This window comes from Necator americanus, chromosome II (assembly GCF_031761385.1).
Source record: "Necator americanus strain Aroian chromosome II, whole genome shotgun sequence".
In the NCBI taxonomy this organism is placed as follows: Eukaryota; Metazoa; Nematoda; class Chromadorea; order Rhabditida; family Ancylostomatidae; genus Necator; species Necator americanus.
The window spans coordinates 4648862-4664805 of NC_087372.1; the positions used below are offsets into that span (position 1 = coordinate 4648862).

At 37.5% G+C, this 15944-nt stretch overlaps 1 protein-coding gene across 1 annotated transcript; it reads right to left on the reverse strand.

Moving 5' to 3' along the window:
• Nucleotides 1-11937: 11937 nt before the first annotated feature.
• Nucleotides 11938-15630, reverse strand: RB195_016856 (uncharacterized protein; the record flags this gene model as incomplete). The annotated part of the gene is made up of 6 exons (XM_013449819.2): nt 11938-12025; nt 12115-12194; nt 13580-13693; nt 14281-14434; nt 15090-15172; nt 15565-15630. The coding sequence occupies 6 exons, from the start codon at nt 15628-15630 to the stop codon at nt 11938-11940; spliced, it is 585 nt and encodes a 194-aa protein (XP_013305273.2).
• Nucleotides 15631-15944: the final 314 nt, after the last annotated feature.

The window sequence follows — 15944 nt, forward strand, 5'->3', positions numbered from 1 at the left end:
ATGGAAACATTACAATCATCATCATTCACCACGGTGTGCGCTTTAACCAACAGCGGCGATTACATCACTAAACAAGTGACAGGTGTTGATTTGTTCGTCAGTCGTTGAACACGCCTACGTTAAAAAATTTCATGGAAATTCACTGTCCTTTATATTCATCTATTTATGAATTATTCACTTTTTCCTTCTTTTTTCGTAGATAATCAAATGAGATCCGGTGAAGGAAATTAAAGTAAACTAGAAAATTGATTTAATAGAATAACGCACACAGTAACCGTAGACGAAGTATCAAATGAAAACAAAAAAAAACTATGGAAAAGACAAATTTGCTGTATAAATAGCTATAACTAGTAACAACTACTAACTAAAAATCAGAGTTAAAATATCACGAACGTGATAAAAAGTATTAAAAAATATAGAGGAAATTAAAAATTAAAATTAAATCAAAAAGTAAGAGGATTCCATCGACTGACTTCCGTACTAATCCATATATTGTCATCGTTAGAGTGCTTGTCCACACTATTATGCTAGATTATAACGGAAATGATAGAAAAATGGCAAAAAGTACATCTATCTTATAGCCCTGAAGGCATCACCCCACGAGTCTGGGGTGGTACGGGTATCAACCGAGTAATCCCCATACGGGGTCGTAGACTGTGGTGAAGAGGGTGATTCCGTTCATCTCTTCCTGTATCAGTGTAAACGGACAGCGGGAACGCTGTTTCTTACGTCGGCTTCTGTTGCGATGCGCACCCTTTGCGCCTCGGACCGCTTGCGATTCGTCCGAATGGGTTTTCGACGAATCGCAGGCGGGCCTAGGCGCAAAAGGTGCGCATTGCAACAGAATCCGTCATAAGAAACAGTTCCGAGGTCGTCCGTTCACACTTATAGAGAGAGAAATGAACGGAATCACCCTCTTCCCCACTATCTACATACGACCCCGTATAGGCATTACCCGGCTGGAACCCGTACCACCTTAGATTCGTCGGGTGGCTCCTTTAGTGTTCTAAATCGTTGGGGTTGCAAATTTCCACAACATGACTCATTAAAAAAAAAACTAACAGACGTTACGTGCTGGTAGGAATCATCATCGCTTAATACATAAAGAAGCAGATGTAACGTTTTTCAAAGTACCAGATGTATCGCTTCGTATATATAGGTGACAAAACCAGGGTAGATTAGTTAGATGATAACTTTTACACCATTTTTCTCTTATGTGCCACTGGTCGTGTAATACTCGTCTGATTTATCGCACTCGTATGATATCCATGTAGTATGCATCGCTGATTTGCATTTATTTCTTTGCACCACACTATATATGTAAAATTTGATTACCAAATTTAAGATACCGGTAACAAGTTGCTCTGACATCGTCTGTGTACGCCTTGTACAGTGGCAGCGTAGCGTTCGCCGCTGGAAAAGCGTACATAGAAGAAAAAAAAAGAGAAAAATACGTCTAAAATCTAAAATAAATCGAGAAGAGAAGGACCGAAAAGGGAAAACTCAAAAGAATTTTTTTAAGGTGGCTCCAAGTCCTGCTTATGGTTGAAGCTGAGCTAAAGAAGAGGAACTATGCGAAGGGTTCTTATCTTTACGCGGATCCAATCCGTGCCTAGAAACAGTTTTGTGATGCAACACACTAATTGTAGATGTTTTGGGACACAAGCGCGAGATGATGAGACGTAGCATATTTACATAATTTTTATAAAATACCTAAGGAAAAATGTAAAATTATGTACTGTACCTCTTAATGGGCTGTATGCAACGTTGTTAAATGACTTTTTTTCCGACGTATCGGCAAATTGCATTCTTCCGAGCTTGGAATGAGCGATTCGACCCACAATATAATAGATCAAATCTCTTCCGAACTGGGCAGGGGAAATTCTTAGTCTACTTTTCTATCATTAAAGACTATCCATTAGACCTAATACTCAGTAAGGATGGAGAAGCCCCGGACCGGTCACTGACTGATCAGCCACAAATGCGAGTGGTTCGCTGAAATAAGAGAAGCCGTCCCGTATATGTCACGAGTTGCTTCGTAACTGAAACGCATACGTAAATAAAAATTCCTCCAAACATTTTTAATCCAACGTTTTTTAGGTCCTCTTGATCAAGTTTTCATTCAAAACTGCTACGGCGATTTATGGACGGCTAGAGGTGTCGATTCCTTCCACTACCCTTCCCATTCGCGGTTGCTTCTTAACACGAACGGAAAACGATCGTGCCAATTCGTGAACATATGCGCCGGAGCAGCTTATGCAATAGATAAGGTAGAATCTATGGTTTTGTCCCTTAAAAATATGTAATAATACGGTTTTTATTCGACCGATAATGCCAAGCAATGGCCAAGATTGTTAACAGTCTTTTTTACGATGTTGTCCCCTTCGTCAGAGCCAAGAAAGTCAGAATATTGCTTGACATTCTCGATAGAATACTCGCAGTTATTATGCCAAAATTCAAGGAAAGTCAAACTTTTACGATTCTGGCAGTTCTATGGAATACTTTTATCTTACAAGACTTTATAAACTGACTGACGTTTCAATTGTTCGGTGGTATTTCTATAACAAAGCGACTGCTCACGTCAAACAGCGGTAATGACGCTTATTCGCTACGTTCGTTTCATCGGAGATTTATGGGACCCTATTCATTCAGAGAGTTTCTGGTCGTTGCGCCCGAGTAGCACGACTTTTGTCACATTCCAGGCTTTCGTCCATTGCATTCTTGAGAAATAGAGAGCTGCTCACAAGTCAGAGTCAACGATTTCATACTCCTTTTATACTCTACTGTCAACGCAACCTGCAGCCTCCTTCGTTTAAAATGAATGAGCTGAAAAAGTGCGCCAAGATGTTTTCGTTAATTCGTAAAGACTGCTTGGACTAACCTAAAGAATTAAGAGGGAATCTTGGATAGCCTTAGGCTTCTCACCAGTTACCAGTGTTTTATTTATTCGAACTACGTACACAACACATCAAAGTGACAAACTCTTCAACGAGAGAGCTCTTTCCCCGTTCATTCATACAATCATTCATTCATTGGTCTATTTATTTATTTATTTTCGTTTGGTCCAAGTGACAAAACAGTCATCGATACACAGGGAGTAGAACAACAGGGAAAATTCCAGAAAAATCTGGCAAAACCTAGAGATTCAGACATTTCATTTTCGCTACATAGACAGTACAGAGAAAAGGCATTTTAACTTTTGCCAAAAACAAAATAGTCAAGATGGCGCCCAACCTCCGACCCATGGCTAAATCTCCGAGTTGTGCGAAATTCATCCTGAACTACCTGAAGATATTGGGAAGTTGAAGCACGAATTGTTGAAAACCATCAGTTGAGAGAATGAGAATCTGTGCAATATGATGATTTTCATGTTTTTTTTTCCGGAGGTAGGTCAAGCACAACCTATATCGCAGAGTAATTAGACACATTTGTATACAGTTAATTCACGTTATAACACTATATTACTACAATTACTCCATAACGCTGTCTACGACATGTGCTACGCTTTCGCCACGCGCTACGTTTACGCGCCGTACACTTGTGCCATTACGCGGTCAGCGTCATCAAAAATCAACATCTTATTACAACGGGTGAGGTTTATCATAATGGATAAAGTTTCTGGCGTTAATCAATCCACTTGGGATGCGCCCCCACGTTCACTTCAATTCAGGATTGTTTGAGTTTACGAACGTGTAACTGGCCCAAACAATGACTTGCGGTGGCTAGCCGATGTGTCAAGTCAGTTTTTTTATCCTCCCAGACAGGTCTGGTACCAATTTATCGACCCCGGAGGGATGAAAGACTTGGTGAGCACAAGGGCGGATTCGAACCTCCGATCAACCGTGCAGGAAGCGGAACCTCTAACCGCTATACTACACCCGCCCAGGTTTATCATAGGTTCAACATTTCTTTCGTTTCACACTGCGAAATAAAACAATTTTATGATATTGGAGGTACTTCTTTTTGTTTGAGCAGCTTTTTATGTGCATTTTATTCGGATGAGCTGCCTCAGAAGTGCTAAAATTTTCTTTTAAATCGTAAGATTTTGAAATACATTGCCATGCGTACAAAGTTCTTCGCTTCTAGTTGGTGATAATGCGCAAGTTCACACGGTAAAGTCGATTACATAGTTACAAACTTTGGTAAAGGATTCAATCTATAACACGGGACGTCAGGAAAAAATCGCACGGGTCAGAATCAGAGATATTTCTCATTTCTTCATAAAGAGAAGACTTATTAGAGATATTTCATATTTTTCTATTTTCTTCATCGAGAAAAATTCTAAAGTTCTACTAGAAATGGAAAAAAAGTGTAATTAAGCGAGTCCCGGCACTGTGCACTGGCACTGAAAAGGATGACTGCAATTATTTCTTATCAAAAAAAAAAGTTGGATCCCTGTCATTTCATTCCTCAGGAAAGAACAAGACTAGGAAGTTTTTGTTTTCGTCGACTTATCAACATCATTTATTCAAGAAAAATTCTCAATTTCTCAAGCTCAAAAAAAAAAATTAAAATTTGAATCTATTAATCCAAGCAGTTGTTGTGGGAAAGATATGTATGTTCATAACGGAAAGAAAAACACCCATTATTTTCTTATGATTTCCTCCCGTCTGTCTCCCATTTAAGCACGAAGAACATCTAGATGTTGCAAAGTTTCAAGCTGTGTGCTTAGCTTTCCGGACACCGTCATTCATCGAGATAAGGATGCTTACGAATGCAGTGAAGAATGACACCGGGGAAAGAAAAAGACGAAACAGCGACAGCAGCGGAAGAATTCAAACGTTCAACTCTCAAAATCCGATGAAAAAGCTGCACAGATTTTCATTTGATGCGGAAATATCATTTTTTGACGAGGGATTTCCAACAAAAGACTCAGTCCACTATAATAAATAACGCTAATCCACTAATCCAATGTTGTCATGAACAAAGCGTAAGTTCAACTACAGTACCAGCATCGTTAAGGAAAAAAAAATCCCCAAAAACTACCAATGAATAGGTGTTCAAAACCGAATTTTTCTGCTTGGGACCCGGAATGGAGCACACTAATATGACTAATTCCAGAAATTTGTGAAATGAAATTGCGAGACGAGACGTCGAGGACGATGAGGTTTGATGCCAAACAACTAAATTTTATTTACAGCTCGTTATATTGTTGTTTAGTCAAAGTTTTCCCTGCGAAACAGGGAAAGAGGCTCAGCTAGGAGAGCCTCCATCTTCCTATTATGATGCATAAGAAATCAATCGATCAATCAGTGTCTACCAATCAATCAATGCGTATATACCCACGTTATTGAAATGATTTTGAAATGATTAATAACCTTAATATAAAAAAAATCAAGCAGATCTTAGATCCTCTACTTTAATAAAGTATAAGTGATTTTCTAATCTAGGATCTGCTTGATTTTTTTTTTAATATTAAAGTTATTATACAAATAATCATTCAGCGAGTCCCATTCCACTGCTTTTGCAGTTTGGATTTTGCATTTTTCACATATTTCTTCTTTTTTCACAGTTTTCAGTCAATAATGACTCATATCATATTCTTTTCTGCTAACATCAAAAAGGATTTGTGGATAGGGCACAATGAAGTCTTTTCAGGATTCTAACGAACTCCTGAGGACAATACACGGATGTTAGTGACTGATTTAAATAAGAATTGTCCTAAAACGAAACATAATTACTCGCAAAACCTATGATATTGTGTTTTAAATATTAATTCTTAAGAAGTAAGTTAAACAACTAGTGAGAACCTAAATAAATATTTGTTGGATTAGAAAATAAATAAACAAGGTAAGGAAGTGTCAAACGGGGCTTAAAACAAACATAAATTCCTCTTCTTTTGAATCCAGAAAACACTTAAAGAGGTGATGTGAATTTCGTGCAAAAAAAGCTGAGAAAATTTCTAAACTATCCGCTGGATTAACCATAAAAGGGCACATTGTTTATGAAAGTCGTTGGACGCGCTCACAGGGCGATGCATCAGGACGGAAAACATGCAATTTGTCTTCGTAACCAATGTGGGTGAACACGAAATCGAATATACACGAGCAGGTCCCCCCCCCCCTCCCCAGAAGGCCAACGGCTAACGATAGCTTCAAAGATTATCCGATTCTTGGAATATTAGAGCGGAATGGTGCGAATAATGTGGAAAAGCGGAGACTTTTTTTTCGGGAATCGAAAAAAAAGAGCGAGAAAATTAAAGCGTGATGGAAAACGTTTCGTTGGAGAATTTGAGGCGAGAAGAAGTGAGAGAGGTGGGAGGTGGTTCGGAACGATAACCATAAAATCAATGAGGTCACATCGATCGAGTACCATTTCTGGAGGTCAAACCACGAACTTTTCCGCCGCTGAAGAAGTTGCTTGAATGCAATGAACATGCGATTACTGGCCGTAATTGTTCTGAGGGGGGTTCGGGAACGGAAAGAAATTTGGAGGAAAATTCTATTGCGTTCTTTTCGGAGGAAAAAAGCAACACATCATTATAGAGTCCCATTACAAGCTAATTTTACTGGTTTGAGCGTATTCTACCCTATAATCTAAAAACCACAACGAAACTAATCCACAATCTTTCCTTAGTTGAAAATAATTGTTGTTACCTACGTAATTTTTAAAATTTCAACAAAAAAAAAGAATCTAAGCGCAGTGTAGCGCTAAAGTCAAAAATTTGAACTACAAAACTGACTATTATTGTAAATTCCACTAATTTTCTACGAGTGCTCTTCAAATTTTGTCTGCTGTCACGAACGGATATTGAAAAAAATTCAAAATAAGTCATTTTGGCAGCTCCAAGTAAATCGAAATGTTATTTTATTCTGATCCGTTTGTACGCCTAAATTTTTAGCAATTTTTTAGATCTGAGCCCATCCGAGAGGGTTTATGAATGCAGCGCCGTTATTTTTGAACAGGAACCTTTCGAAAAAAAAAACTCGTTGGCTTATTTTATAAACAAAAGTGAGATGTAGATTTTGTGGATGACATACACAATTTTCGGATCATAAACAACAATCAAAAACATAATCATAAACAACAGAGAGATGTTGGTTTTTAAAGATGTAAATTTTGTGGATCACTTGAAATTACTTGAAAGAAATTTACAGGATCCAAAGGAGGAGAAGGAAGGAAGGAAGGAAGCGGGTTTTTTTCCTGGTTGATGTAACTGCAGAGGGAGAACTAATTAGAGATAATGACGTCCATGGAAGCTTTCAGCGGGAAGTAATAGAGATGTGGTGCACAGTCAGCAAATGTGGACAATGAAGGGAAGAAGGATGGCAAAAATTAATAAAAAAAAAGTAATAAATTAATAGCAAATGAAACCTACAGCTCAAGGATAGAAGTAAAAATAACAAAAAATTATTCAAAAAAAGAAGCTAGCAGAACTAATAACGTTTCGTTGAAGTAAATCTGGATGAGGAGAAGTTTCGAAAGACATGAATGGAACAATAGAGTCGAGCATTTCGTCTCGCCTTCCTGGCTCTTTGTTCCCTTTTTTTTCAAAACCGCTCGCTCTTCATTTGAAAGTAATGCCAGTTTTGAGAAAGTGCATGCATCTGTCAACTACTAAGCAGCAACAGTTCGTCATGAATTTTAAACGTATGTCAGTCAGCTCGAGGTCGAAGTCTTGCACTGATTCTGGAATTACGTCGGGAAGAATGAGAGCAGTAGCGTGTGTGTGTGGCTTCGTTACTCGGCTTCGACGTCTTCTACGATCGACCCCACTACCCCGAGCTTCAATTCCCCAGGTTACGTATGTGATTCCACTTCGACGTTACCGACGACTATAAAGATCCTATTTCATTGCAGACAAATGAGAATGGATGAGCCAGGCATTCCAACGGAAAAAATTGCTTCAATTGCAGTTTTTCTGCACTATAATTGCTTTCCGGAATCCCATCAACACATCAAAGGGGATCTTATGGATCCCCTACTGAATCCTATTATCTTCTTCCGAAAGATTTACGATAAGTAGAGTAGTCAATTCCAAAATTCCCCTGGAAATTTCTCACGTTTGCCGCTGGACAGCCAATAGAATGATAAGAAAAAATGGCTAAGACTAATTACTGTACTGATTTCCTGATTTTAGGTCCCAGGTAGATCCTCCCCTGATCCAGATAGATTAAAAATTGAACCAAATCGAATGAATCTTTCCTATCGACACTTCCCATGTCATGCACATTGTCTCTGCCGGGTCCAGGTCGAACATATCGATGAAATAACAAATTTCTTTCTTTCTTTTTTTTCATTTCAATTTATTCCGTCGATCCTCAGCGGTGTACGTGAAAAAAAGTTAAGAAAGACTGCTATTTTTTATATTTCATAATCTGATTGTTATTTTTTTAACTGAAGTTTTGAAATCCTTTAATATCCTTCAATTTATTACACCCGGATTGTTATTGGAATGACTTCCAATATTTCGTCCTGCCAACTTTTACTAAGGTATAAAGGGTAAAGAACCAAGTGTCTGGAGTTAATCAATCCGCTTGGGATCCGCCACCACGTTCACTTCAATTCAGGGATCGTTTGAGGTTCACGAACGTGTATCTGGCCTATACAATGACTTCTGGAGGCTAGCCGATGTGTAAAGTCAGCGATTTTATCCTCCCAGACAAGTCTGGTACCAATTTATCGACTTCGAAGGGATGAAGGGCTTGGTGAGCACTAGGACGGATTCGAACCTCCGATCGATCGTGCAGGAAGCGGAACCTCTTGCCGACTGCGCTACACTCACCCGTGCTAAGGTGTTGTTGTACCTTTTCGTCCACTTTTTTACTATTCATTATGTCATTCCGGTAATAAACTATCAGAATGGAGAATTTGTTTTCACAAAGTATCCGTGAATTGTGTATTCCTTTTGAATCTCCGTGAGAACTTTTCGGTAGATCGTTCGAGTTGGCTTCGTTTATATGTGGGCCGAAAGTAGTCCTTATATTCTCAGTGAATAAGTTACAGTTTCCATTATAATGACATTTTTTATGAATGAATGTGAATTAATTCAACATGTGACTTACCTTACTCGAAATAGTTCAATCCTATGAGTGCCCTTTAAGGTAAAGCGTACCCTTTTCAACAAGTTTAAAGGCAGCGTATCACGATATTTTATATATTTTATATTTATATTTATATAATTTATATTTTATTTATATTTTCACGTGGTACAGAACCCAAAGCGAAAGCGTAGAGTTCGGGTAATAGATTGCAGAACGCAGCATGGGTTCGCTCATCTTTCCCTAGCCTCCGTAAGCATAGGCGGTGTGAAAGACACCATTTTTCCCTACGAAATCTGTTGCACGCGCCGCGTCCACAAGCGAGCGGTCAAAGATCAATGATGTCTTCTCCTAGTCAACCTAGTCAGTTGGAACCAAAAATGAATAGGCTGGTGAATAGACCGCGTCGTGCCCATAGAGGCACATTCTAACGTACCTCGTAGAAAAAAAGGACGTTCCCACGCCCTTTTTAACGACGATTAGGAAATTATGAGCGAAACCACGTCGGGTTTTGCATCAGACTATCTGAACTCTACGCTTTCGCTGTGAGTTCCGCATCACTTCGGATCACTTTGCTTGAATTCCTTCGAATAACGGTAAGCGTATTTCTGCCTCATCTCTCTGTATAATTATTGTTATTATGATTCTTGTGGTGAAAGGTGAGCGGTCTATAAAAAGAATGACATCTCTTCACGATTAATGATGCTATGGGGTGCGTTGCACCGCTGATTACCGAAGGGTACCTTTTTGGATGACCAAATCCATACTGAACCCTCGGAACTAGATCCAATATCATCTGTAAAACCGGATAAGTACGCGCTGGCTGTTAAGTGAGCTGGTGGACTTGGATACATTACTGTCTGATAAAATATCTGCCTACGGATAAATTCACAGTGCAGTGGAAATATTTATTCACTCGAACTTTGCTTGAAAGAGTGGATAAATATTTCTAATGGGTGATCGCGAAGAGATGTAGTTCTTGATTGGATTGGATTGGAATTGGAAATGTTTATCCAATGAATGCCTAGTCTCGCGGCAAAATACCATCGTAACGAGTTTGCGTCTCCAGATCCTCCAAAATATACTGGACAGCAGGAAAGGAAGGAGAAGCTGTCGATGGTTCCATTCCAACTGTATTTTTCTATTATTTTTTCTACTATTATTTCTCTTCCGAAAAAACAAATATACGGGCTTTGCAGCGGATTTTTCATCTACCAAACACATATCCAGCAATGAATCGCTTCCACGTGTGAGTTCAGATTGATGTCCGCGGAACAGCAGTTTCGGATCCTTAAAATAAGACGATGATAACGTCTGCAGAACCACTTTGTAAATTATTTATTATTATCTCCTCGCCGAATTTATTACCATGCATTCTTCTCACACATAAAACAGAGAATTTCTTTTTTTACGTCATATATATTTAGAAAGCGAGACGTGGCGTTTGTTAATCTATCAGAGTCTGTGGAAATTTTTACTTATTAAATTTAATCAATTTTAACTTCTACTTGTTTATTTATTTTATTTGATTTAGTCTGTAAAAAAAAACTTTCATCGATGTCAATGAATGATTGTGGGAAACCCGTAAAGAACGGGTGTTGCTTTTTTTCGTGAACTAGTAAATGAGTTCTTGACTGGGACACCCTTCAAGAGAAATTTATCTTTCAGTGATTCAGTCGCTCATCGCTGAACTGCAACTCCTTTTTTCCTCAGGTGTGGTTTTCCATCGAACCACAAAACTATCTCTTTCACTAGCTAACTCATCATTTTCTGAATCATATCCTAAATTTAATTGGGTCTCTGCAAATCTTTTTCGCCATTTTTGATCTCTTTTTTTGTATTCTGAAATACGCATGGAATTCATATTCTGTTCTGAGGAGCTGCTGGAGGATAATCAGACAATCGACGCCAATCTCTACATTAAAAAAAACTCAGAACTTGACCGATGCAGTGTGTGGGGAACGCCCAAAACGAAGTTGAACTAGCGCTACTGCATGAAAATCGCAGGATCTCACACTGAAAATGTCACGGGGGAATTTCTAGAGGTCCCATCCTCTCTAGGTCCCATCCTCTCTACAGATCTTTCCTCATCCGACCATCACTTGTTCCAAGTTCCAGCCAAAGCGGCATCTGGGCGAAGAAACTTTCAAAGACCTCCAGAAACCTTAGAAACGTACTCAACCGCATTTTATCGTCGTAGACACTCTCTTTCTGGAAGAAGGGCATTGAGATATTCCCCGCTAAGTGGCTAGATGTTGTGGATAATGATGACAATTACACTGTTGATCCTCGATTTGTACTAATAAAATGAAAATTTTCCACATTTTTTCCAAAAATTCGGGAAAAAGATTTGCAAAAACCCGTTATAGAAAACAAGGTGATGAAATATTCGGTATTGGTCGGTTTCTTCAAAATTCTCCTATGCTCTCGATTTTATTTCAGGATCACAGAGGTTACTGAGCGGGAGGAATGATGGTATCAGATCCGAGTTCTTATCCGCTGTGTTCTGAACAAGTCTGGATAAGAGAGATAATTGTCCTGGCGCGGCATCGAACCATTGACCGTGAAGGTGAAGTTGTGACTTTTTACCACTGCGCTTCACCCGGCAAAAAAAAATCCAATTATACAATCTAAGAACAGTCTTTATCAAGTGAAACACATACAATATGTCGAATTTTGAAAAACATGTGGTAAAGCGAATTGAAAAAAAATATGATTTTTGATATCGAGGAGAAGCGCGTTAAGCTAAGGATGCGACTCAAATACATACGTCCGAGGAAACGAAGTACGATGAGCAAGCATGAAAGCACATCTCTCAGAAGCTCCCGATTTCCGTTGCATACGTATAGATGAGCAACGTAATTTGGAATGTAATTTTCTGGATGTATACGGTAATATATGTAGCGTTAGTCAAAAATAAAGGAAAACAACTGGATGCATCGAAAATATTTTCTGTCTAATTATGGCAGTTCTCATTAAGATCGCGTAGCTTACGGCGTTCCTCGAAAATTTGTTCCATAATCTCCTTTGTGTTGACTTTGCAACTGAAAAAGGTAGTATATTTGGTGGATTTAAAAGTACACAGGGATTTTCTTTCTTTTTTCTTCTAAACCTCATTCTTAAGTGTACTTACTCCTCGGTCAATGGGCAACACTTGGCTAGTTCCGAGCATTGTTTGTGCCATATTTTCGTGTCCTTTCGACAGATAAGTGCCTGAAAAAAAATTGTTCCAGCACTTTTTTTAAACGTAAACACAACACTAAAAAGTGATCAGGTCAATATTTAGCAAAGATACAGTTTCGCTTCCAATATCGGAAAAAGAAAAGCTAAAGAAAAAATAAAAATAATAGTTTAGGAAATCTAAAAAAATCATAAATTTCGCAAATCGTTGACAAGTCTGAAAATTGGTAGAAAATCCTGGAAAAAACAAAACCAGCGGTAGTTGACGCTTTTTCTCTTTACCATATTTTTGACAAAAAAATAAAAATAATAGTTTAGGAAGTCTAAAAAATCATAAACTGCGCTAATAATTGACGAGTCTGGAAATTGGTAGAAAATCCTAAAAAAAAAAAAAAAACCAGCGGTAGTTGACGCTTTTTCCCTTTAACATATTTTTGACAAAAAATAAAAATAATAATTTAGAAAATCCAAAAAAATTCATAAATTTCGCAAATCATTGACGAGTCTGGAAATTGGTAGAAAATCCTAGAAAAAGACAAAACCAGTGGTACGCAGCTTTTTCCCTCTAAAATATTGTTGATTTCCTACTAATGATGTATTTTTGTTACCTTATTACAATTCACATCACATTCATCCGGAAACACGAACAAATTTAGTCGATTTCCTCTAGTCTAACTAAAAACTTCTGCATACTAACGGTTCTGGGAGTCGTAATAATTTACGATACACATTTAGAGCAACCCTAGTGCTATCGTTAAATACACTAATAATTCAGGAATAATCTATAAGACGAAAATTTCATCAATCTACGAAGTTCGACACGCACTTTACTGATCACTACCTCTTGCCTAAGGTCATTATAGCCTCTTAACTGGTTCTTTCGTCCAAGCATTTGAAAAATTACTATTTGAGTCTACTCCAAAGCAAAGTCAAATTTTGCAATTTTTTTTTCTCATTAACACTACTAAATTTTTTTTTTGAAATTTGCTAACAATAACAGTATTAACAGTCAAAACGATCATAATTTCGATTCTTTCTAAATACCCCTAAGAAAGTGTTTACTAACGAAAAAATCTATTTCAAAATCTGCTCTGAGTCAGCAAGAGAAAAGATTGGTAAATTGTTCGACTCATCAACGAAATGATCCAGGAAATGCTTTTCATTTCCGGATGACAAATATATTGAATGATTCAATGCATTTCAATCACCTTGATGACTCATTACTATTCACGGGAAATGATGAATTTTTCCAGAAGAAAAAATCAAAGCACATCTGCGATTGAACGAATCCGCATGATCAGAATATTTTTAAGAGATGAAACAACATTTCCTCGCGAATATGAGTTTTTCCAGGAATTTTTCAAAATGATATTCTTCTTTTAGTGTTTAGACACAAGCAGTTGTATGTTCAAACAAACCTTTTGCCTTGAATCTCCTTTTTTCGATCCCCGTTTAATGGTCGAAGAACGTTTCCTCCTTTGATTATCCGGTACGAATGAGAATTTCGAATGTACGGAGCGGCATGCTCGCAGCTGAACATAAATATTTCAAAGGGAAATTAAATAAATTAAAGAAAAAATTCAAAAATTTGGGCGAATTCTTCAAAAATAGACCTTGTGAATGTAGGCGAGAACTGGTCTTATTCTTTTTAGGAACATGACAGAGATTAGCATATTAACTTCTTTGGTTCTCTTGCGCGTAAATTTCTCTCCCCTTTATTCTAGTTTTCCCTAAACTCTTTGAGAATGTATTTTCCGACATGTTGTTTATTTTCCGATGGAAATAAGATAGACGGATAGACGGGTTTTTTTAAGAAAAAAAAAGTTACTAAAAAAAAAGGCAATAATTTTGCCTAGAATACCCAGAATAACTTTTCAGCCGTGTAGAGGATAAAGGAAAAAGTGTCTAGGATTAATCAATCCGCTTGCGATGCACCACCACGTTCATTTTTATCCTCCCAAACAAATGTGCGGTACCAATTTACCGACCTTGGAGGCGCGGTTTAGTTGCCGCTAGAGCGGATTCGAACCTCTGATCGATCGTGCAAGCACAGCGAAGCCTCTTACCGCCTGGGCCATAGCCATCCCTTGACCTCGTATAAAATAAAGAAGATACTCACCTGATCTTTGTTAAGAGTAGACTCGGATACAATAGCATCCTTGATATTTTTCTGAACACAATCCCTAGCCAATTCTGCTCTACGTAGATGAAGACCGTTTAAATCCATTTTTACGTCCCATTTTCGTCGTGTGCAGGAGTCGGAGGTGCTCATTCTGATTTTAATAATGTATGAATTAATAACGGAACTAATAAATAGAATGAATGAATATGGATGGATGAATGTGTGAAGTTTCGATGAGGAAAAGAATATACGATTAGCTGGATCAATGTGCATGTGTAGAAAAATAAATCAAAGAGATAGTGAACAAAAAGATAGAGGAGAAGAGGAATGAAAATTAGTGGATGGTGTCATCCATGATAAATTCATAGAAGCTAGTTAGAAACTGAATGAATGATAGGTTGACGAGTGGATAAAGTTATTTATTTATTTATTTATTTATTTATACACACAAATGGTGCAGTAAGAAAGGAAACCCTTATTTTATTCGAGCCAAAATAAAAGAAAATCCGATATTTAATTGACGTGACATAAAAAAAATTAAAATATGATTGGATTGACCGTTCATCTGGATGAATAGATAATCACCTAATAAATATTCAGTAAATATTGATAATTATAATAATAATACTGATTCAATATGACTTTACTTTAAATATTAATATTAATAAATATTCAATAAATATTCCCTTATCAAATAACTGGATTAGTGGACTGGATAAGAATAAGTTAGATATTCAGATAAAGTAAGGAATAAATCAAAGAGTTCGGATGAATAAATGAAAAGACGATAAGAAAATTGAACTTACTGTACATTTCTCTCAGTCAGTAAACAATCATTTTGTTTGGTTTCCAGACGTTTCATACAATCCAAGTAGTCTTCGCAGAATCCCTCAATATCATACAATTTTTGTTCTTTAAAAATTATTTCTGACTAGGCAAGCGTTTTTTTTTTCATCGTTGTCCCCATTTTTCGTACCTCTCTACGGTTCATGGCAAACATCACTCAAAAATCCAGTGCGCACAAAACTAGTCCTTTTTTGCCCTGTCCGTCTGTGGTGATCGACATAAATTCGAATATGAGGACAAATAATGTGGTGGTTGTCGAATGTTTACTCAACGACAGCTGTGAAATTGACACAAAAGTATGAGAAAAATTGAAGGTTGCCACACCACGAGTCAATACGAGGAATAGCACAAAATTCAGGAGGAAAGGAAAAGTGGTGCTGATAAAATCAATTTAAAAAAATTCATAAATAAGTAAAATAATACAGAAGAGCAAACCTCGGATGCAGTTGTCGCAGTTCCGACGACAGATGCGATCAGGACTACGAGGAGTAGAGCAGACATCACCGCATAGAGCACTGAAAAATCTCCATTAGCAGCAGGAATCCAGAAAATCCACGAAAACTGCACATAATGCCAGGCATCAACACAAAATATATTCTTGGATAATGTGGATGTGGAAATTTCATTTACTATTAAGCAAAATCTCTCTCCTTTATACAAAATAGAAATAGTATGTCTATAACAGGAAAAAAATTTATAATAGAAAAAATTGCAATAAAGTTATGATAGGAAAAATTAATGGTGATAAGTAAATATGTAGTAGAAACAACAAAGCGAAAAGAGGAAAATGGACAGGAAAACGGCTAAATCGCTCA